A 25,198-nucleotide genomic window follows, 5' to 3' on the forward strand; every position below is an offset into this window, starting at 1 on the left:
ACAATGCATCCAACAGGGAACTAATATTTAAAATTTTACAAGGAACTCAAACAACTCAACAACAATAAAAAATATGACCCCATCAAAAAAAGTGGACAAAGGGCATGAATAGGCATTTTTTTCAAAAGAAGACATACAAATGGCCAAGAAACATATGAAAAGCTGCTCAAGGTCACTAATCATCAGAGAAAGGCCAATTAAAACTGCAATGAGATATCATCTTACATTAGTTAGAATGGCTATCATTAAAAAGACAAAAAAGAACCCTTATATGCTTCTGGTAGGAATGTAAACTAGGACAACCTCTACGGAAAACAGTATGGAGATTTCTCAAAGAACTAAAAATAGAACTACCTTTCAATTCAGCAGTCCCACTACTGGGTATACAGCCAAAGGAAAATAAATCATTATATCAAAAAGATACATGTATTTATATGTTTATCACAGCACCATTCACAATAGCAAAGATGTGGAATTCCCCTGTTAGTGAAGGCTGGATCAAGAAAATGGTGGTATATATACACAATGGAATACTATTCAGCCATAAAAAGAATTAAATCAGGTGTTTTGTAGCAATGTGGATGGAACTGGAGGTCATTTTCCAATGTGAAACAACCCAGACACAGAAAGACAAATACCCACATGTTCTCAGTTACAAGTGGGAGCTAAATAACGTGTACATATGGACATAGAGTGGGGAAAAATAAAAACTGGAGACTTAAAAGGGTGGGGGAGGACATGGCGAGTAAATAATGAGAAATTACTTGCGGGTACAATGTCTGTTACTGGAGTAATGGATATACTAAAATCCCAGATTTCGTCACTATGCCATATAGTCATGTAACAAAATCGCACTTGTAACCCTTAATTTGATACAAATTTTTTAAAAGCTAAAAGAGAATTTTAATGTTCACAACACAAAAAAGATATCTTCAATATTATGCTAATTACCCTGATTTTATCACTACACAACGAATACACACATTGAAATATTACTATGTATTCCATAAATATGTACAATTAATATGTGTCAACTAAAAATAAAAGAACAAAAGAACTATAAAGTGTCAGTGTATAAAAACTTAAACATTAAATGGAAAAATATCCACAGCAAACAAAAACACAGGGTCAACAGGATCCCTTACCATAATGGATACAGAATGCATGTAAATTAAGAAAAAAGAGAAGGGGCCAGGCGTGGTGGCTCACGCCTGTAATCCCAGCACTTTGGGAGGCCAAGGTGGGCGGATCATGAGGTCAGGAGATCGAGACCATCCTGGCTAACACGGTGAAACCCCGTCTCTACTAAAAATACAAAAAAATTAGCTGGGCTTGGTGGCGGGTGTCTGTAGTCGCAGCTACTCAGGAGGCTGAGGCAGGAGAATGGCGTGAACCCAGGAGGCGGAGTTTGCAGTGAGCCGAGATCGCCCACTGCACTCCAGCCTGGGAGACAGTGCGAGACTCTGTCTCAAAAACAACCAAACAAACAAAAACTTAATAGGTACCAAGATGATATAGTAATTTCTATGAAACATCATGACGTACAAAATTATTTTCTTTCTGAATCTATATTTGAGAAAAAATATGCAAACAAGATCTTCTGAATTAGAGCTTTATGAGAATATGGTCATCTGCTTTCACGTGGACATTGTATAGCCCTCTATGTCTTCACTCAACAAATGTTTATTGATCAATATCTAAGTGCCAGTGACTGTGGTAATTGTTGGAAATGAACTGGTCAACAAGATAGGCAAAGTTTCTCCATTATATACTTTGTATTTTAGGAAAGAAATTTGAATTAATTAATTAATATCAATTAGTGATAAGTGATTTTAAGACAAAATATCCTAAAATACATAATAAGGAAAAACAGCAAGGGCTGTTTTGGAGGCAGTGGCCAGGGAAGTCCTCTCTGAACAGGGATATAAATTAATGTGAGTATTTTAGGAAAGAGTATCAAAGGCGAAAAGAACGGCAGCGCAAAGGCCTGCGGGCAGGAAAATGCTTAATATGTTTATGCAAAAGCAAGATGGACAGTTAAAGAGAATAAGGGAAGGCCGTGCAGGTAGAAATGAGGTCACAGAGGTGATTAGAAACCAGATAATGTGGCTTCTTTATTTGTTTGTTGTTGAATTTGGAATTGATTCTGAGAATTATGGGAAGCCATTGGAATATTTGAAATAAGAAAATTCTGATCTTATTGATATCATAAAAAGCTTACTGTAGATAATAGACCCTCAATGGAGTTTGGATTCAGGGAAAGAATGGAAGCTAAGGTATATTTGGGAAGCAGGCAATGATCCAGGAAAGGGAAATAATTAGACTGACCTAGAGTGGAAATGGTGGATATATTGAGTAAAGTTTGTATTCAGGGTATATGTGGAAGGCAGAGCCTATAATACATGCCGATGGACTAGATGTATGGGGTGAGAATAAAAAGTTTAGTGAATGATTTGTAAATTTGTATTCCTATCAATAAAATAGAAATAAAGATTAAAGAAGACAAGCAAATTTACTAAATTATAGAAGACCAGTTACAGATTGGCAGATAGATCACAATTTCTGTTTAAATACATTAAATTTGAGAAGCTTATTGGCTACCAGATATGTAACAAGTTGAAAATATGAGTCTCTCTTGAAGCAGAATTATTAATAGTTTCAATAAAATAAAGAATGGTTTAAAGAAAAGCTGTGTTATCCCATAGTCCTGCCTAATTTTCTGGTAATAGAGCTAGAAAATGGCAGAGCAAAGATTTTTACCTAAGAAGTGAGGCTCCAGAACCCACACTTCAAACCACTATACTATACTTTTGATATATGAAACATCGTCAAGATCTGTTACCAATATTTCTATGCTAAAGTTGATTATTTTAGGTAATAAAGCTAAAACAATCTTGTACTCTGACAGTCTACTTAACAAACATCACTGCCAATTAAATTTAATCATCACAAACCATGTTTTAAGATCTGGGCAAAACATTTTCTATTATCTCAATGACTTTACAATCCAGTGGACTGTTAGTATATTCCACTTTATTGACAGTAACATTTGAAGATAAAATGTTGTGGCTTATCCTTATTTTCTACGTGAAATAAGGAGTACATAATACAGAAAAAATCCAGCATCCTTCAGGTGACTTGTTCCTCTTCCCTGTGTCTTTCCAGCCTACTTTGAATGGTTTCATGCCATTGCTGACCTCTGTTTACCTCACTAACCTCTGGTTATTTTCAGCTCTCTTTTTTTTCACCTGTATATCCAATTCTCTCTATTATTTAAGTGTTAGAAATGGTTTCTGTTTTCCTCATTAAAATATTAACAGATTCAGTGTTCTATAAAAGATACATAGGATATTTCTCTATGTGGTTATCTAACTTGATTGGGAGACAAAAGGCAAAGTAGGTGGCAACCAGAAAGTGAGAATAATATTCTGAAGATATCATTTACCCGTAATAATAAAAAACTCTAGTAATAATCAAATATCAAATGTTAAGAATAGTTTGCTCCAAAACATGTAATACTGAGATATGTTTGTGCTATGTTACTGGGCTAGATAAATATTTTAGTTTCTAGGTTTTTAAAAAGATTTTTCCATACAAAATCAATATGTAGGGTTCATGATAATAATTATAGTTTTTAATGGCATTCCTGTTGTTATGCTAAATTGATTTATATGTCTTTTCCAGCATACTACCAGTGCCCCTAGGCAGGGGACTATGTTACATTTTCCACTGAATAGCCGGGGTTAATATGATGGCTGGCACATACTGATGTACTTGATGGTCAGTAAACATTTATTGGAAAAAACTAAGAGAAACATATTGAAAACACACATTTATCTAAGTACATACATATTTCTTTTTCCTTTTTGTAGATAAATGTATTGAAGGGAATATTCATTAAATCATCTAAACTTTTCATTCTTTCCTCAAGCCACTCTAATCTAGCTTTCATGTCTTCTTGCCACTAGGACTATTATAGTGAAATTCCAGAAATCCTATTGTGCTGTTAAATACAAAGCACAGTTTTTGATCTTCATCTTATTCAAATCATCTACATACTTAACTACCACCTTCTAAAAAACTTGGTTTCTCTCTAACCTTCTACCTCTTTCTCCTATTCATTATCAATCTCCTCTGCTGGATCCTTCTCTTTGTAGCCTCTAGTTTGGAATTTATCATGGCTTAGTATTCAACTTTTTTCTTTCTCCATTCTCCCCAGAAGCATTGTCATATATTCAAAAAGGCTATAAAGATATCATATATTGATGAGTCCCAAAATTATATCTCTACTTCACACTTCTCTGAAATACATTTTTATATAACCAATTGCTTATTTAGAATCATTATTTAAATATCTCATGGGTACCTTAAACATAACATGTACAGTATTGAACTGCTGATTCAGTCCCTCCATTCTAACATGTTCCTCCAACCACCTGTCCCATCACAGGAAATTTATTATCATTACTCTATTGCTGAAGTCCTCCCTGATTTTTCATTATCTCCTATCTCACACATCTACTCAGTACAATGTCTTGCTAATTTTTCTTTTATAACACATTTCAAATCCAGCCTTTTCTCTGAATTTGCTTTGTCACAAATATCAAACCATCATTATCTTTTACATAATAATTGTTAGAGCCTAGCTGGTTTCTTCACTCCCACTTTTAACCTCCTTCTAGATCTTTCTTTATGGAAGAATAGGGATATTTTAAGAACCTGAATAAGATCACATCATTTCCCTTTTGAAAAAGCTTGTTAGTATGTATGTCAATTGCACTTGAATAAAATTCAAACTAATTACTATTTTTCTGACTCTCAACCTAACCTGACCCTGTTTACTTCTACAGGCACTTCTGTACTTTTGCCCCCACCATAGTTACTGTGCTCAACTCCCATTATCCACTCTTTACTGTCCCATACAGGACAAGATCTTTTCCTGCCCTTGACCCTTGTTTATGCTGATACATCTGACAGCACATCCATACCCTCACTCTTCCTTTGGATTATTTCTTTTTATCCCACAGGTTATAACTTAAAGGTCCCTTCCTTAGAGAAAACTTTTCTACTATCTACATTATTTTTCTATCACAATAACTTTTTCTTTTCCTTCTGACTACTAAATACAGTTTGAATTATATTTTATTTTTCTATTGCCTTGATTTATATGTCATTCCTGGTACACTGTAAATGTCACTAGGTAGCAGCCTATCTCCATTCTATCCTGCATTGTATTCAGCACACTATTTGTATGCTGCTAACCAATTAGTGTTTGTTGAATGAATATAAAATTATATTTACAAAATTGCCTCTATAAATTAGGTTAGAGAGTTGAGCAAGCAAAATGTAAGTATTTTTACCCATAACTTGTTTAATTAAAATTTGAAACACAGGATGGCCCTTTAGATGCCGTTATATTACAAGAAAAACAACCAACCAAATATGAGAGTTCAATAGGCACCAGTCTTGAGCTACAAGAGTCATCAACCTTAGTCTGAGAAATAAGGGCCACATCATGTGAATAGTCTGTCCTGAAACCAGAGATGACAGATGAAATGGAAGTGTAATTAGCACTATTACACTCTTTCTCTGTGTCCTCTACACTTAAGAAACATTTTCCCCTTTTCCCAAGGTCTATCATTAAGAAATGCTTAATGCTGCTGAAGATGAGCTCAAAAGAATTGGTAAATTATTTGAAAATTTAGCAATTTGAAAACTAAGTAAGCTCAAAGCCATTTACCACTATCCCATTTAAACATGCATCAAGAAACATTTTCCCCCTTTTCCAAGATCTTTCATTAAGAAATGTTTAATGCTGCCAAACACGAGCTCAAAATAAGTGGTAAATTATTTGAAAATTTAGCAATTGGAAAACTAAGTAATCTCAAAGCCATTTACAACCACCCTACTTAAACATGTGTCAGGTAGCTCCTAGGCTTTAGGGACTAATAAAAACAGAGCCCTGGGTGAGTTTTTCTGGTTGCTTAGCAAGTCACTAGAGGAAAAATGCAAGCTGGTAGAAGAATAGGTCCTATTGCCTCTTTGTTGGCAATTGTGTTGGGTGGACTTCCTGATGAGCTATACAAGGCTAGGACATTAGAATATGTAATATCATGGATGCTAATCTTCCACAAGATAGTGCCTCCAGGTTCAAACGCTGCCCTACCTGGTAGCTCTGGCCCTTTTTGGGATAACTATTTTAAACCAGGAAAGATTTATAGGAAAAAAGTGCTCACAGGACAAAATAATTAGTTCCATTTAGCTTTTCTTTTTCTTTTCTTCTGTTTCCTCCTCTTTCCCCGACTTCTACTCTATCCTCCTTCTCTTCTTTCTTATCCTACTGCTGCTCCTCTTCCTTTTTCTTCTTCATTTCAAGAGCATAACCCCACAGAGATTTTGTTTCACTGAGACTGATACATAATGAGTTGAAGCGGAAAGAGTGAAATTAGAGATCAGGAGATCCCAAAGTGCCTAGAAAACCTCTGTTGCCTCCCAAGAGCACACAGAACTTCGCCCTTGTTGAAAAAATCCATTAGACAGGAAATCATTCAGAATTTTAGAGGAGTCTGGTGAAGTCTTTCTTAGATTTCCAAACCCTGCAGGCTGTTTATCAAAATCTTATACAGCCTCATATAAACCCTGTGATCTAAAAAAGATGTTATCTAAGACTCCAGAAAGGAAAGCCCCTTCATGTAGTTTTCTATATGTGATAGGGCTCCCAGAAGTAGATGGTCATCATTCAAACTGGTTCTGTGGAGGTGAGTCAGTGGTCAGATCTGAAGAAGTAAGTGTGATCTACGCATGTCCTCCGTACAGAGTCTATCTTAACGGATTATATAGATAGTACTACAGATCACATGAATTATCCCTCTGCTTAGGCTGTGTGTAGTACTAAAGTAAATGAATACCTCTGTGTGTGTGTGTGTGTGTGTGTGTGTGTGTGTGTGTGTGTCTGTGTGTGTGTGTTCTCTGCCTCAAGCATCTACCAAAAAGGTGGCCAAGCTCTCAAGAATATATATAATGCTGGTATTCTTTTCTTCCCTTATGACAACTTGACAACACACAACAGGAATTCTCATTCCCCTAATCTGCATTATTTCTCTCTCTTTTTTTTTATTTTTGGGTGGAACATGTTGCATCAAATTTATGTGCTTCGCTCTCTGTATCTCTGTCTCTTTCTCTCAGTTTAGAATAATTCATCTATAATGGTTCCTGAGAGTCATTGCCTGGGACACTGCAATGTAACATTGTTTTATTTATTTTCCTAGCTTATCCACAATATCCTGTCATGAAAGTTTAAAATGTCTTTTCCTAGGGGAGGATGATAATGATGTTTTCTGTCTGATAACATAACAATGTATGGCCCAAACTTTTCAAAACATTTTCAAGTATGTCAGTCAATTAATTGTTAATTCAAATCAGTCTTCATCTTTCTCAAGGTTAAAGAGGAGAATAAAATCAAAGACCATGAATAAAAGCTATAGGTCCATAACTTTATAAATTTGTATGAAGTCTGAAGAACATCAAGAATTTGTGAAATTTTCCACAGAGTAGAAGCACACAAGATCCATCTAAGTTTTATGGGGTGACAACAATATAAACATGAAATAGTCACTTCTTCCCTGGTGTCTGATAATTGGTAGTGAAAACTTTAAGGATAGTTTTATTTTTCCTTATTGAATTTGGCTATCAGAACTTCAGGGGATTTGCTTCAATGGCAATGCTTTTGAAAGCACAAGTTCATTGATTTGCTGTGTAATTTTAATCTGCAAGGAGATCTTCTAGCGGACTAAAGAATTCAGGAATAAGGATCCTAAGGAATGCACTGAATCTCACTTTTGTTTCTAGTCTATCCAAAAGAAGGTGCAATAAGAAGGGAAATGGAAAGCATCGCTCAGGGAGAAGTCAAGGTTAATACTAGAGACAGATGCTCAGGCAACAAATATTGCTGCAGAAAGTTGATGAGGCAAGAGGTCAAGATGCATTGTTTTAGAGGCAAGGTCTCAAAAGCACATTGTCTATGTAACAACTATATGCCAGAGTTATCTTTCAAAATAAAAGTCTGACCAGGTGATTCCTCAGTTCAAAAAGTCATCACTGGCTTACCACTCTTCTTGGAAAAAAGTAAAACAATTTAATCTAGCACACAATATCACCAGCCATTTCTTATTGAATATTGATTTTTCTTATTGAAAACATGGTGAGAAACTTATTTAGGTTACCCCCAAATTTTAAATATATGGGATTTTCTCAACTTTTCACAATGATTAAGTTTAATTACATGTCAATTATTTTCGATATCCATGATCCTAATCAAAGAAGTGCCAATTGCCTTCTATACACTAACTACATTTGTAGATATTGAGTTTTAAAAGCAAAAAAAGTTTGAATGTTAAAGTTATATGCTTGGTTATGGCCAAGTTCATATTGGAAATACAATTGTTTTTAATTTAAATTTAAGTACTTTGTATTTAACTCCAAATAGTAAAATCAAGAGATTACTCTGTGTCAGTCGTCATATCAGAACAATTTAATAACACATAATTACTACAGGTGCAAATTATCAGTGTGACTAATATATATAGTTATATATAACATAACTAAAACTCTGCGGTCCTGCTGTCAATAGCATCCTCTGAATTTTTTTTTTCTAAATTCTCACCTAATTGAAATCAAATACCTGAAAGATTTCCCTGAGACCACTGTTTATGACTCACCAGTCCTAGAAACTGATATCTGATACAGAACCCTGAGTATGTACAAGTAAAAGAGCCATGAAACATTTCAGAAGTCAAATTGTTTGATCTTTCCTACTATTTTGGTAAGAATGCGTGGAATAGCAGACACTATAGGTAAATTAGTGGGTCATCAATGTGAGGATCCCAATAATTGATTTTTGAGAACTGGCAAGTAGAAATTTAAAACTTTCTTTTTCTTACCACCAAATATCTACACCATTTAGAGAAGCTTTTCTTAAGTCACACAATGTTCAACTGACTGCTCCTGAGAAAAGACATTTATTTCATGAAACATCTTACATTCCTCCATTGGAAATAATGTCCTCATTCTCTGAATCTGTATAATGTTATGTGTTTACATTTTATGCTGCTTACCCATTTCTTTTCTGTGTTATAATTGTTTTTTTGCATGTTGTATCTCTTCTCTACAAATTTGAGTTTATTTGGATAAAAAATCTTAAATAGTTGTTAGAATCTAAGTTCGATAATATACACATATTAAGTGCTAAAATATGTGTCATAAAGGATATTTAAAAAATAGCATAACTTACATCTTTCCATTCACACTCCTTGAAAGTAACTTGCAAGCTTTCCTACCTGTTCTCCCCAGAACAATGTCTCCTTATATTCAAGCAGACTTGGTACACTTGACCTCCTATAGGGACTATTACTTGAGCCAATCTGAGCAAACAAATTTGGACCGCATACCTTTATTTTGCCATCCATAGCATCTTGTGTTTATACCTCTATCAACACATATTAGTTAATATATTATCATTTGTTTATCCATTTCTCCCATGGAGTATTATTCTATACCAACCCAAACAGCCACAGTTGTCACACACCAATGAATACACTGATCATTTTATACTTATCTTTAACTAATTTATCATTAGAAACATAAAGTTGGCATCTTCATTTTAGAACATTAAGAACAATGTCTTCTGAACACTTTCAAGCCTCTCTCATTTTCTACAACATACTGTGGCAATACATATTTTCTTTCTCCTTTCAGATTGAAGTGAGTCAGCCTTATAGTTAGAATGTCTTTGAAGCTAATCTTCAAACTCTGGGAATGTGCACACAGCCCTCTCCTTACTTGGGAATTCAAGTGCAAATGACATGAAAACAGTTACAGAAAATAAGGCAAAACCAAATCAAACACTATCATACAAGGACACCATCTAACATCCAAAGTATATCAAAAGCAGCAAGCAAGATATGCTGTGCTGTACGTCAGTATCCCTGAGCTGCATGGAGAGCAACAATCAACAGGTCTTCTTTCCTACACATTGACTCTTTTCATAGTTTCATTTATTTTTAATTAAGGGGGGAAAAGCTTAAAGCAGGTGGTTTCTGTATGAATAAAAAAAAGACTCCTAAGCCAAAAGAGAAGTATAAAACCCTGCCGTTTCTCAGTGGCAATGCCAGAAAAAGCAGAGAAACAGAGATTGGTTTTTACCATCAAAAATGCAATAGATGCAAGTTATATTTTCTCCCACTGCCTTGCCAGAATTTAATTATTTATAGAATAAGCTAGGAGGTGTAAAATGCACAGTTCCATTTGTTATCATGTAAGAACCATGTGAAGAAGAGAAGTTTTAGTAAAAAAAAAAAAAAAATGAAGGAACTATGTCTTAGTCTGTTCAGGCTACTGTAACAAAAGATACCATAAGCTGGTTGACTTACAAATAACAGAAATTTATTTCTCATAGATCAGGAGGCTGGGAAGTACCAGCTGAGGGATGTTTAGTGTCTGGGCTTTCTCACAGATGGTGCCTTCTAGCTATGTCCTCATAGGCTGGAAGGGACTAACTATCTAGTTATCTGCAGCTTTTTTATAAGAGCACTCATCCCAATCATGAGTACTCCACCCTCATGACTGAATCACCTCCCAAAAGCCCTACATTGTAATACCATAGTCTTAGGGGTTAAAACTTCAACATTTGAATTTGGGTGAGGGAGATACAAACACTCAGGCCATAACAGAATATATAAGCTAATCTTTATATAAGCTAATGTAGTCTTTGCTCACCAAAAGAAATATAAGCATGGCTCAGAGTGAAAAGATCTAGAACTGTATTTTGGTTGCAGAGTGAAAACTTTCTGACATAGTGCCCATGGATATAGGGTTTGGATTCACTGGACAAACTACATTCTAACATTTGCTATCTATGAATAAGTGTCCAATATTTCTGAGCCTGTTTCCTCATCATCACCATAGGAATAAATAATGATTCTTAAATCGCAAAATTGTTTTAATCATTCAATAGGGTAAAGTATCCAAGACATTTAGCCTGGCAAATAGTTAGGCTTCCTTCATAAATAATAACATTTTAATGGAAGCTTATGGCTCAAGTGATATTTTAAATCACTCTAAATATTATTGTAGAAAACAATGCATTATATCTTTAACAGTGTATGATATTGCATGCAACAGACTGTTCCACAAATTCTTGTGCTTAGTTGTGATTAACACCACAATAATTGTAATCCATTCATGTTTTTGTTCATGTATAATAATCAACAAAATTTTATTTAGAATCTACTATGTTGTATCTGCCTGGAGAACAGAAGTAGGTAATATGTGCACAGTTCCTGTTTTACGGAACTTGTTGAAGAGGAGAAAAGCAGACCAGAGAGGGAGAAGGGAATAGAGAAGGAGAGGAAGGGGGGTGAGAGTAGTTGGTCAAACAATAAATATATAGCCACAAAAATAATTGATGAATTACAATTTGAGTAATTGCTATGAAGACAAATTATAAAATGCGCCTAATTTCTTGTGGGAATGCAAAATGGTACAAAAGTTTTAGAAAACATTTGGGCAGTTTCTAAGTAAACACACTATTACTATATAATCCAGTGAGTGTGTGCCTCGATGTATAGCAAACGAATTGAAAACATGTTCACACAAAAAACTCCACAAGAATATTTATAACAGCCTTTTTCATGATTGTCAAAACTTGAAAACAATCAAGAAAAACTTTAGTAGGTTGAACGGATAAACCATGGTACATCTGGACAATGGAACATTATTCAGCCCTGACAGGGGCCCTCATGCCATGAAAAAATCCTGGAAGGATATTAAATCCCCATTATTAAGTGAAAGAAGCCAATCTAAAAGGGCTATATACTGTATTACTTCAACTATACGGCATCCTTACAAATGCAAAACTATGAAGACCCTGAAAAGATCAATGATTGCCAGAGATGGAGGGGACAGAGGAATTCACAGGGGGATCACAGAGGATTTTTAGGGCATTGTTACTATTCTGTATCTATAATGGTGGTTACATGTCATTATGCATTTGTTCAGACCCAAAGAATGTACAAGACCAAGAGTGAAGTCTAATGTGAACTACAGACTTTGGGTGATAATGGTGCAATATAGATTTATTGATTGTAACAAATGTACCACTCTGTCATGGGATGTTGATAGTGAGGGAGCCTGTGCATGTGTGTAGGGAGGGATATATGAGAACTGTCTGTATTTTCTGCTCACTTTTTCTGTGTACCTGAAGCTCTTCCAGAAAATAGTTTAAGAAAAAAAAAAGTTACCTAAGCACATGTTGTGGCAGTATTATGAGGTTTACCTGAAAAAGAGGGACATATGCTAAAACCTGAAAGATGAGTAGAATTGGAATAGTGGGCAAGAAGGATTGGAGATCATTCTAGTTAAAGTGTAGCACGTGCAAAGACACACAGCCAGAATTTTGAAGGGAATATTTGAGAAACTGAAGCCTAAATAGGGGGCTACAGTACAGAGTTAGAAGATCAGGAGGAAGTGAGGCTAGAGAAGTTATCAGGAAGGGGCCAAACTGCACACAGCCTTGTAGGCTATGGCAAAGTTGTAGGACTTCAGAATGGATTTTGGAATCCAATCTGTTTTTATTTTAGAGAGTAGCTTAATAATATCTTTGTACAGACACGGTAGCTCATGCCTATAATCCCAGCATTTTGGGAGGCTGAAGCAGGACGGGTGCTTGAGGCCAGAAGTTTCAGACAAGCCTGGCAATATAGTGAGACCTCATCTCTACAAAAAATGTTATAAAAAGTTAGCTGGTTGTGGGGACACATGTCTGTAGTTCCAGCTACTCTGTAGGTTGAGGCAGGAGAACCATTTGAGCCCAGAAGTTTGAGGCTGCAGTGAGCTATGATCATGTCACTGCACTCCAGGCTTGGCAGCAGAGAAAGACCTTGTCTAAATATATCTATATATATATATCTATATATATATATCTATATATATATCTATATATATATCTATATATATATCTAATCTATATATATCTATATATATATCTCTATATATATCTAGATATATATCTATATATATCTAGATATATATCTATATATATCTATATATATCTCTATATATCTAGATATATCTATATATATCTATATAGATATATCTATATATATATATATATATACATACACACACATTATATATTGTTATTTATCTTAAAAATAAATGGATATTGCATTTAGTTATCTATCTTAAAAATAAATGGATAAGATTTACGGCATAGAGGAAAGAAAACTGATCTACCAGTCTGTAAGTATGGGCATTTAAAATTCTGTGCCCAGCTCTCCAATGGGTTAACAATGTTATCTTCAATATGGCCAAGATTTTAATTCATCCACATGTTCATGCTATAAGTGAAGAAACAGGCTCAGAGAATTTTCCATCTAATTGAAGTCTAAAATGTTAAGCCATTACTTTTTTGAGTCAATATATGACATTAAATATATTCTGGGTTTCTACCAAATACATTCTTCCACCAGCCACATTAAGCAAAAATCTGATGCATAAAGATGAAAGGTGGGCATTCATTATCTTTAATATCTACATAGGTCTATGAGGTGGTCATTATTTTACCATACTCCATTTACCAATAAACACTACTGTTGTAAGAATTTTTTTTTTTTTTTTTTTGAGTCTCACTCTGTCGCCCAGGCTGGAGCGCAGTGGCAAGATCTTGGCTCACTGCCAGCTCCGAATCCCCAGTTCAAGCGATCCTTGTGCATTGGCCTCTCCAGTAGTTGGGATTACAGACAGCCACTACCACGCCTGGCTAATTTTTGTATTTTTAGTAGAAACAGGGTTTCACCATGTTGGCCAGGCTGATCTCAAACTTCTGACCTCAAGTGATCCACCCGCCTTGGCTCCCCAAAGTGCTGGGGTTACAGGCATGAGCCACTGCAACCAGCAAGTTGTAAGACATTTAAATTGTACATCACAGTTGTGCCATAATAAAATGTAAGGCAACTTATTTTAAATATTCTACTTCTGAAAATATTAAACTACATTTTTCATTCTACATTATACTTACTTAATACAGAAAACTTCCTCTTTTCATTAATATTTATGTTTTTATTCTAGTTTGCACAATTTCCTCCTCCAAAACCCTCACATACCTTGCATTACAAAATACTGTCACTGTGTTGCTTAGAAATGCTCAGAACACAAATCCCTCCATCTTTTTCTTCCCCATAGCACTCATTACTGCTCATAAACAAATTAACAAATAAATAAACACAATAATTTTGTTTCTTCCCCCATGCATCCTCTGCTTGTTAGGTGGTAGATTTCATAAAAGCTAGGATCTTGGCTCTCTGTTACCAGTGCCTAACTGATCTGGGGAGAGGAAAATACATTTTTTGTGTATTTTTTTGTTGTTTGTGGTAAAACTCATCCTGAGAAGCAGACTGAGCCTTATTTCTTATGGCTATTTTATATTTAGCATTCTCATTAGCAGTACTGAGCAAACCCTCAGGGTGGACTTCCACTATGTGGTGCAGATTAAGTTTCAGCGCTTTTAGAGATACCTTTCTAATCCTTAGGAGGAAGCCATTATCTTTTGTCCATTGAGAAATCTTTTCTAACAACTACTTTACTCAGAGTTCGCCAATTGCTTTATTATTTTTTAATATTACTACCAAATAAGTGTCCTAGCTAATGCTTTTATTTCCCTCATCATACAGTTTCCTGCATTTTGTACCCAATGCTGACTTCCTTATTATCCCACACATTATTTGTCTCTTCCATACAGCTGAATGTTCTCTTTGGATAACAAACTGAAACTAATTGATTTTCATATTATTATAAGGATCTGCAAAAAATGGTGCTCAACATATATTAGAGCAAAGTATCAAATTTCACCCAAATAAGAGCATTATTGATTTTTTTTAGTGCATTGCAAGAGGATGTGAGCCTGTACTCTTTTCCTTAATTTGAATGTAAGACTAGTGTATATGTATTTCTTTATAAGTTTTCCAAATACATTGTTTTAGTGAGTATCCAAAGGATGTGTTTTGACTGATCTAAAATACAAATTACTTGAATTCAAATAAGGATAAATGTCAAAACCACAAAAATATCTATTTAAAAGAGAATTATGAGTTTGTCTAAAATTGCATCTTTGCTTTATTTCCTATTAAGAGATAATAAATATTTTTTAGTAGAACAAGTCATCTCAAACACAGAAAATACTTGGTAAATATTTATTAATAATATTGATGGCTTTATCACATGGGAAAATAAAGACCAGAAACATAGACATACATCAAAATGTTTGTCTGTCTTGCTATACTGGTGTCTTCTGTGTTAGGTTTATTTTGAAAATGACATTTAAGTTTTTTGACTTAGCCAAGATGGCCGAATAGGAACAGCTCCGGTCTACAGCTCTCAGCATGAGCGACGCAGAAGACGGGTGATTTCTGCATTTCCGTCTGAGGTACCAGGTTCATCTCACTAGGGAGTGCCAGACAGTGGGCGCAGGACAGTGGGTGCAGTGCACCGTGCGCGAGCTGAAGCAGGGCGAGGCATTGCCTCACTCGGGAAGCGCAAGGGGTCAGGGAGTTCTCTTTCCTAGTCAAAGAAAGGGGTGACAGACAGCAACTGGAAAATCGGGTCACTCCCACCCTAATACTGCGCTTTTCCAACGGGCTTAAAAAACGGCGCACCAGGAGATTATATCCCGCACCTGGCTCAGAGGGTCCTATGCCCACGGAGTCTCGCTGATTGCTAGCACAGCAGTCTGAGATCAAACTGCAAGGCTGCAGCGAGGCTGGGGGAGGGGCGCCCGCCATTGCCCAGGCTTGCTTAGGTAAACAAAGCAGCTGGGAAGCTCGAACTAGGTGGACCCCACCACAGCTCAAGGAGGCCTGCCTGCCTCTGTAGGCTCCACCTCTGGGGGCAGGGCACAGACAAACAAAAAGACAGCAGTAACCTCTGCAGACTTAAATGTCCCTCTCTGACAGCTTTGAAGAGAGCAGTGGTTCTCCCAGCACGCAGCTGGAGATCTGAGAATGGGCAGACTGCTCCTCAAGTGGGTCCCTGACCCCTGACCCCCGAGCAGCCTAACTGGGAGGCACCCCCCAGTAGGGGCAGACTGACACCTCACACAGCCGGGTACTCCTCTGAGACAAAACTTCCAGAGGAACGATCAGACAGCAGCATTCATGGTTCACGAAAATCTACTGTTCTGCAGCCACCGCTGCTGTTACCCAGGCAAACAGGGTCTGGAGTGAACCTCTAGCAAACTCCAACAGACCTACAGCTGAGGGTCCTGTCTGTTAGAAGGAAAACTAACAAACAGAAAGGACATCCACACCAAAAACCCATCTGTACATCACCATCATCAAAGGCCAAAAGTAGACAAAACCACAAAGATGGGGAAAAAACAGAGAAGAAAAACTGGAAACTCTAAAAAGCAGAGTGCCTCTCCTCCTCCAAAGGAACACAGTTCCTCACCAGCAACGGAACAAAGCTGGACAGAGAATGACTTTGACGAGTTGAGAGAAGAAGGCTTCAGATGATCAAACTACTCCGAGCTACAGGAGGAAATTCAAACCAAAGGCAAAGAAGTTAAAAACTTTGAAAAAAATTTAGACGAATGTATAACTAGAATAACCAATACAGAGAAGTGCTTAAAGGAGCTGATGGAGCTGAAACCCAAGGCTCGAGAACTACGTGAAGAATGCAGAGGCCTCAGGAGCCGATGCGATCAACTGGAAGAACGGGTATCAGTGATGGAAGATGAAATGAATGAAATGAAGCGAGAAGGGAAGTTTAGAGAAAAAAGAATAAAAAGAAACGAACAAAGCCTCCAAGAAATATGGGACTATGTGAAAAGACCAAATCTACATCTCATTGGTGTACCTGAAAAGTGATGGGGAGAATGGAACCAAGTTGGAAAACACTCTGCAGGATATTATCCAGGAGAACGTCCCCAATCTAGCAAGGCAGGCCAACATTCAAATTCAGGAAATACAGAGAACGCCACAAAGATACTCCTCGAGAAGAGCAACTCCAAGACACATAATTGTCAGATTCACCAAAGTTGAAATGAAGGAAAAAATGTTAAGGGCAGCCAGAGAGAAAGGTAGGGTTACCCACAAACGGAAGCCCATCAGACTAACAGCTGATCTCTCGGCAGAAACTCTACAAGCCAGAAGAGAGTGGGGGTCAATATTCAACATTCTTAAAGAAAAGAATTTTCAACCCAGAATTTCATATCCAGCCAAACTAAGCTTCACAAGTGAAGGAGAAATAAAATCCTTTAAAGACAAGCAAATGCTGAGAGATTTTGTCACCACCAGGCCTGCCCTAAAAGAGCTCCTGAAGGAAGCACTAAACATGGAAAGGAACAACCGGTACCAGCCACTGCAAAATCATGCCAAATTGTAAAGACCATTGAGGCTAGGAAGAAACTGCATCAACTAATGAAGATGACATTTAAAAACTTAATACCGCAAATAGGCTGTCCTTCTGTAGAACTCAGAACCCTTTTTTTTTTTTTTCAGAAAATAGTTTCTCCATTTTTTCCTCATTTTAATACAAGTACAGCTTCCACACTATATAAATATCTGTGTTTTAATTTAAGGGCTGTAATTAACACTTTCGTCGACTCTATCATTTACAAAACACAATAAGCCTGACCAATAGACACTCATCGGTTAATGCATGGAGATCAATCTTGTTTGGCAGAATTTCATTTACTGAGGAAGAAATGAGCAGTTCTGATCAAATGAAAAACAGAATGATCATTTTTCTTGAATTCTTAAGCAAGTATAGGACATTCAGAAATTGTATTCTGTCATTTAAATTCTTTTACAGAATAGTTGAATTTCAAAATGATGTAAGTACTTTAATCTTGTTTGGAATCACTTTTGTAATTAGATCTGCTTAAACGAATAATCTTCACTAATTATCAGCTTGTCAGAGATTGTCATAGCTCTAAACATTAAGAAAAACCTGAGAGTTCAGACTTTTAATGTTATCTTCAAAAAATTAATTCTTAGAAATAAAGAAAAAAACAGCTTCCCATCTCCCTATCCAGCAGTGACTATTTACCTCCCACATCACTCTTCATCATTAAACATGAATAATTGTAGTAATATTAATCCTATCTAATCCTGTAAATATGTAGCTGAATTAACATTTTTTTATGATGACCTAAGTAGTGAAACTTTTAAAGTAGCTTAAATAAAAGGAATCTGGAAAAAAAGTGCCATTTTTCTGAAGATCTCTGAGAAGAAAGATGTTAGAGGGAAGTTCAGGTGAACATAAAAGGATTTAATGTGAAAAGAATTGCTACAAATTGTTAGGTAAAAGCCTTATTGCTTTGAATTATGCTTTGTTGTTTCATGTTCAATTAAAAATTCAATACAAACATATTTCAATTATTTGAATTATTTGAATGTTCTTTACACAGATTGCATGTGCTACTGTATCAGCTGGTGTAATTAGAGTACACATGCAAGACAATTTTTAATTTTTAATTTTTTACATGTTAATGGAGAATCTGATTGCCAAATTAATGACTTTTGAACAATCCCATAAAGGCTTCTAGTGACTCTGAAAAACAGGACAACCATTCAAGTTGAGATACCTGAGAAGCCTAATTAGAACAATAAAATCCTTTTTTTAAAAGACACATTGAATTACATGAATGAAAGAAAATCCATTCATGTTTTCTTAATAAATATATTCATAGGTCCTTTCATTCTAAAACAATCACAAAATTCTGGGTTTTGGTCTGGCGTATAGAGAATTTGGAAGTCATCATTCCCATCTACACAATAAGAGAAAAGCTGAACAAACCAAAAATCAACTCTTCTTAGATTTTTAAGAAAATTGAGATCATTTCCCATTAAAGGAAAACTTCTGCCCGCAAACATTGGAGAGACAGTCAGGCAGGTACAAATAATCATAGCTTACCAGAGCAGAAATTCAGAAGCAGAAACCTCTGCTGGAGCCAAAACCAGGGTAGAAAAACAAACTGTAATTGATGAAATGCTGGAGGCTCAGTGTGTACGAGCTTGAGAGTTAGTTAGAAACTACAGGGGAGCCCACTCTTAGGGAATATCCCACACTGTAATGAACTTTACGTTCAAAAATACTACAGAGTTCTCACAGTGAGGTTTGGAGAAAAATCCCGTCATGCTTCCAGCATGGAGAGGAGAGAATAGCCATTTTGAAGACTCCCAGAGCATCCTGCTCCTCTTAACAAGGCTTGTCCTCAAGTGAAACTATTTTACCAGAGCTTAATTGACCTGTGGGAAGGGAAATACCCAACTCCAGCCTTCTGTAGCTTTTCTGTCTCACCTAAGGGAATGGGGTACAGAGAAGCACATTTGAAGGTCACAGCCCAGAGGCACAGAATCACCAAGACTGAGACCTAATCATAGGACTGTTAAAGGCCTACCCTCTCCCCACACCTTACTGCCATATCAACAGGGATCTTTTATAACAACTGGAGATTACAACTGAAAGAACTCCACACCTCACACTTCTTTAAGAAGAATTTTCTAAGGAAACCAAAATACAACAGGCAAGATGAAAATAAAAATATAAGAGGAAATTTTAACCTCTGACACCTATGGCTATAGCATAGCAAACACAGCCTGACTCCTAGCCAGATAAACATAAAATGTTATGCTACAGGCCTATTTATCTGAGTTCTTGTTACTCAATGCATCATGTCTTTAAATATAAAATTAAAAGACACACTAAAAGCCAAAAAAATAGCAGAGACAGAGTAAGCATTGAAGTCAGACTCAGGTATGGCAGGGAGTCCGTAATTATCAGACTGGGAATTTAAAACAGCTGTGACTAATATGCTATTTGAGCACTAATAAAACAACCTTAACAATGATGACCAAAATGAAAACACATGTACAGATGCTCCTCGACTTATGATGGGGTTACATTACAATAAACCCATCAAAAGCTGAAAATGTTGTAAGTGGAAAATGCATTTAATACACCTAATCTACTGAACATCATAGTTTGGCCTAGTCTACCTTAAATTTGCTCAGTCCACTTACATTAGCCGACAGCTTGGGCAAAATCATTCAACCCCACACCTATTTTATACTACAGCATTGAATAGATCATGTAACTTATTGAATGCCGTGCTAAAAGTAAAAACAGAATGGTTGTAGGGATGTTCAAAATACCATTTCTACTGAATGTATGTCACTCTCATAAAATCATAAAGTCGAATAATTGTAAATTAGTGACCGCCTATACTGTGCTCTGTGCTCTTAGGAATACTGTAACGTTCAACGTTATCTTTGTCCTTCAGGAGTTTACAGTGTTTCAGAGTTGACAGAGAAATGAGCAAACATTCCAACAGAATGTGATAACTGATGCGATGTTTAGTCTCTTCCCATCTATTCTAGTGCTAGAATGCCATGACTTACCCCCCGTACATTGTCAACTCTCTGTTATGGACACTGTTTTCATGTTCACCTACACTCTGTACACACTTTATTTTTAGTACTAATGCAAATCAATTTACCTTTTTTCTAATTCTTATAACTGCTTTATTCTTAAGACTCTCTCAAGTTTGATATCTTCCTGTGAATGAAGTACCCATGAAGTTTCACATATTCCCATGATAGTGATTTTTATTCTTTTAATATCCCATTTGCACTCAAGATTAGTGGGGGAGGGAAAAATAAACCTAAAAAGTGATTTTCGAATGTTTTTATGCATTTTCCATACCTGTATCCATTCAATATTTTATTTCAATATTTACAAATTTAACTTGCTACAAATATTTTATCAAATATTTTGAATATTTGATTTTCTGATAATTCAGCAGATTATTTTCTTTTCTATTCCAATTAATAATTTGCATGTGATTTTCAAAAGTATATTTCTTAGAAATATCTAATTTAGAGTAAATACATACTGCTATAGCATTGGCATGAATAACATTTCAATGTTAAAATTCTTTTTCAATAAACTGAATTTCCCCTATCTTTAGCTACTCATTTTAAAGTATAACTAATGCATTAGCAAAAGCTGAATCTCCCTTATCTCATTGTAGCAATTCACACAAACATTATCTCTTGCTATGACAAGTTTTTAAATTTAGTTTCAGCTTTCAAGTACTTAGAGAATGGTTGCAAAATATCCATTTGAAATTAATTTAGTAAATGCCTTACTAAAATGTAAATGCATTATGTCTATAACATTTTCTCCTATTTAGTAGACATGTGGTCTTATAAAACTATATTTTCTGGGATGTTTCTATTTCTAACATGTACTAATGTATTTATCCTTCAGATTTGATTTTTTTATTAAAGAAAGAGCTCAAATATTAATAGATTCATATTTCACATGTGAAAGAACATATACCAGGAGATTAACTATTTCAGGAAATTTTGTAGATATTTGGTAGTAAATTATTTGTTTTTATGAAAACATCATATATAAAATAAGCATTGATTTTCTAAGTTATTTAGATTTCTACATATCTAAGGCTGCACTGGCAGAAGATACAGTTAAAGAAAAGACACATCTCAGTATTTTGCTCTTTATACTGACTCTTTGAGGAAGACATTATTGGTATAATCTGAGGTGTCAGAAAAATAACTTCTTGGTACCAACTAACTTCCAATTTAAGTATCAGAGCATCTGATATTTTTCTCCAAAGATCTATCACTTTTAGAGCAGTAAGAGAAAATCTTTTTCCTAGCGCAAATCCAAAATTAGAGAATTCTCAGAGAAAGGAAGATATCTGTTTGAGCTCATTCATATCCCTCCAAAACAGATGAGCCCTGGGAATATCCTTTAAGAGGAAACAGCATTGGACTTAAGCCCAGGTCCTTCTACAATTGATTTTTCAAAATCTTGTGTTCCGTGACAGTTATTGATTATTTTTTTCTATGTAATTCCTTAACCTCGTCTAGAGACTCTTGGTTCTGGTTTTTCCTTTCTGATCTTTCACTTCTGAGAAGGAGTTTCTAGCTCCATTTACACTTCCCTTCACACTTGTTCATCTTTTATCCACACTGGCCAGATGCTTGAAGTATGATTCTTTATTCTTGCACTGACTCTAGTCACCTGACTATACCCCGTCTCTAATTATTTAGCCTTAATCTCAGTGAAGGCTGGTCTAATAATGATATTTATAAATATACATTTAAAATTTCTGATAACACATTCTTACCAATTGCTGTTTTTTCACTATGTTCATGGGCTGCGGTCAGTTTTAATAAAAGACTGTGGTCAAATGCTATTTTTTAATAGAGACATTTTTACCAAGGAAAGTCATTTCTAGGGCTAATGGAGTTCAGGCCAGCTCAAACTTGCTGAGGAAGCAGATTCGTCCTCCTCGGACATACAATATGCTGAGCCCAACCCTGGAAGTAGTACTACGTCCTTGGGCAAAATAAAAGTTCCGCCAAGACCTTGACAGTATTAAGTAATTCCTCCACTGGCATCCTCCTTCCAAATGCATTAAGACATTAAAGGCCAATACATTAAGTCACTTGCACCCTGGTGTGGATCAATTTATCAGAATGTTTTTCTTCTGAAAGAAAGGACTGAGGGTGCAAGTGATGCATGGACAAGAAGGGAAAGAGGAATGCTGAGAAAAGTGTAGCGTGCACAGACAGAGAAGGAGAGATGCACTGAAGATTAACTACTCCGATCTTATTTTTCACCATATAATTTTCTACTATTTACTGTGTATCAAAGAGAATAAAAAATTATTACAACCACGACCACCAGTAATCTTTACCATAAATCCAGGTGTGCATAAACATGTGGAGCCAGGTTCATTCTCCATGCAGAGTTCATGAACACATGAGTTGGGAATGCACTCAAGCTCCTTCTCACAGTGGTGTCCAGACCATCCTGTTCAACAAATTACAAAGCAGATATGCAATTTTTAACGATAATAAAAACAGTTATGCTAATAGCTTATATTTACTGGCTTTTACTATTTGAAATAATTATGCTAGATGTTTTATACAAATTACCTCAGCGTATCTTCATGATCAATTTATCAGGTAGCTCTTATTCTATCTCTATTTAGCTCATGAGAAAATTAAACTCAGAGAAAATAAATAATTTGCTCTAAAATCACATAGTTAAGTATAAATGAAAGTGAGTACATGTATGATATGTCTCAACTCTTATCCGTGGTGCCATTCAACATTACATATTCAAATGTCTTTACTTATTTTACTTTGGAATAAATACATGGAAAGCAATAGAATAAAGACACTTAATACTTCCCTTAATATGAACCTTAAATTCAGAGGAAAGCACCTACTATAGATATCTAGATATACAATGTTTTTTGTAATACTTGTAGTATTACAGTTAGTATTTTACACTTAGTATTTGTTATACTGTGGTTCTATAGAATTTAAGTATTGTGTCTATGTACATTTGGCCATTGGCTGTAAGAATTCTCATTAAACATGACAATCTAAAATTTTCCAGACCAAAACACAGTTTGATTGTATGTATTTTGTTTGGCTTTTGCTAGTCAAACATTTTATTATTTCCATCATCAACCTATCAACCAACATTGCTAAGTACTCCATAAGCTAATATCTCAGCTATGATTTACTGGATAGATATTAGGAACATTTTTTGAAACCATTGATTCTTTCCTATCAGATAATTACTTCTAATGAATCTTAATATGCCTAACATGCTAGCCACAACATCAATGTTAACCTAAGTATACCCTTCTACATAGGGACAATGGGTCTTTACAGGCAGCTGTCACTGCTCACTGACTATGCTTACTCTAATTACAACATTTTAACTTTTCTTTATTTTTCTATGTATTGTCCAATAGCATTTAATCTGAACCCTGGCTGTTGGGAAATGTAAAATTTAATTATTGTTTATACTTAGGAAGATATTCTGATTGTTCTTCCCTGATAAATTGTAACAAAACAATTAAATACATATTTTGAGGTACTTAGAAATGATTTATTGAAACACTTCATTATAAGAAACAAATAGGGCCTGAGTCTAAAAGACATGGCAATGTCCACATCAAACTTAGAAATAGCTTCCAAGAGACTAAGTTTATAAATCTTCATCCAAGACTCTTTCCACTTTGCAATGCTCTTTCATGTGCTGAGCTGATTCTGCAGGGATCTCTACTAAGGAGGCTATAAAAGGTGATATGGAAAAAAACATCTTCACAGGGTTTATAAAAAGCCAGTATGACTTTGTTGAGTCTCACAAACATAGTTGAGTCTCACATATTATTGAGCATAAAAACATACTGCATAAAAATACACCCTGATAACTGCTCTTATAAAATTTGAATGCATATGAAACTTATAACATTGCTTAGAGATGCATACATATATAATAAAACTCTAACAAATACTAAAGGAATGCTGATATAAAATTCAGAATAGTTACTTCAGGGACTGGGATGTTCCTGGAGGGATATAGAGGTGGCGAGAATTATTGCTAATATTCTATTTCTCAGAACACATGGTAGTTATACACATTTATTACAGTGTATTTTATATTTTTTATATATTGTATCCTCTTCTGATCTAATATTTCAAAATATATTTTAAGCAATTAAAATGACATAGTTTTCCTTTCCTTCTCATACTGTGAAGAACATGATAAAGCTTTAAACCATAAGATGGGAAGTATAAAAGAAAAATTGCACTGGGCCAGTTATACAGACAAAGAAGACTTCATTGAAGAGTACTGCAATAGGAGACAGATTTTTACAATAGAGTAGAGAGCTTGTACTCAACCCCACTAAAAGAAATGGGAGTACGAACATTTTTAAAGGCCAGGTGAGCTAACGGAAAAGTACCAGGGGGATGTTTGGGTGGGTGGGAATTTGGTCAATTTCAATAGGCCACCTGTACTTGCTAACTGTCTCTTACTGAAGTTAGACTTCTTCTACTCTCCCAAAGAGACTGGGAAATAGGGGCACTATTTGTCTCGTTCCAGGGTTACATTTTGTTTTGTTTTGTCTTTCATTGTTGTTGTTTTTGTTGTTTCATTTTGTTTTGTTTTGTTTTTGAGACAGGGTCTCACACTGGTGCCCAGGCTGGAGTGCAGGGGTGTGATCACACGTCACTGCAGCCTCAACCTCCTGGGTTCAAGCAATCCTCTCACCTCAGCCCCCGGAGTACAGGATTACATTTTTGAAGGA

General features: G+C 35.6%; 1 protein-coding gene across 3 annotated transcripts in view; it reads right to left on the reverse strand.

Annotated features, from left to right (window-relative positions):
* The window catches only part of LOC129037901 (protein eyes shut homolog), a 359,551-nt gene that overhangs the window by 221,148 nt on the left and 113,205 nt on the right, over positions 1-25,198 (reverse strand). For all 3 annotated transcript variants that reach the window (XM_063666298.1, XM_063666300.1, XM_063666299.1), the window contains one exon: positions 22,784-22,899. In XM_063666298.1, the coding sequence (XP_063522368.1) occupies positions 22,784-22,831 (48 nt within the window). In that variant the 5' untranslated portion in view covers positions 22,832-22,899. The remainder of the gene's footprint in view (positions 1-22,783; positions 22,900-25,198) is intronic.

This window comes from Pongo pygmaeus, chromosome 5 (assembly GCF_028885625.2).
Source record: "Pongo pygmaeus isolate AG05252 chromosome 5, NHGRI_mPonPyg2-v2.0_pri, whole genome shotgun sequence".
In the NCBI taxonomy this organism is placed as follows: domain Eukaryota; kingdom Metazoa; phylum Chordata; class Mammalia; order Primates; family Hominidae; genus Pongo; species Pongo pygmaeus.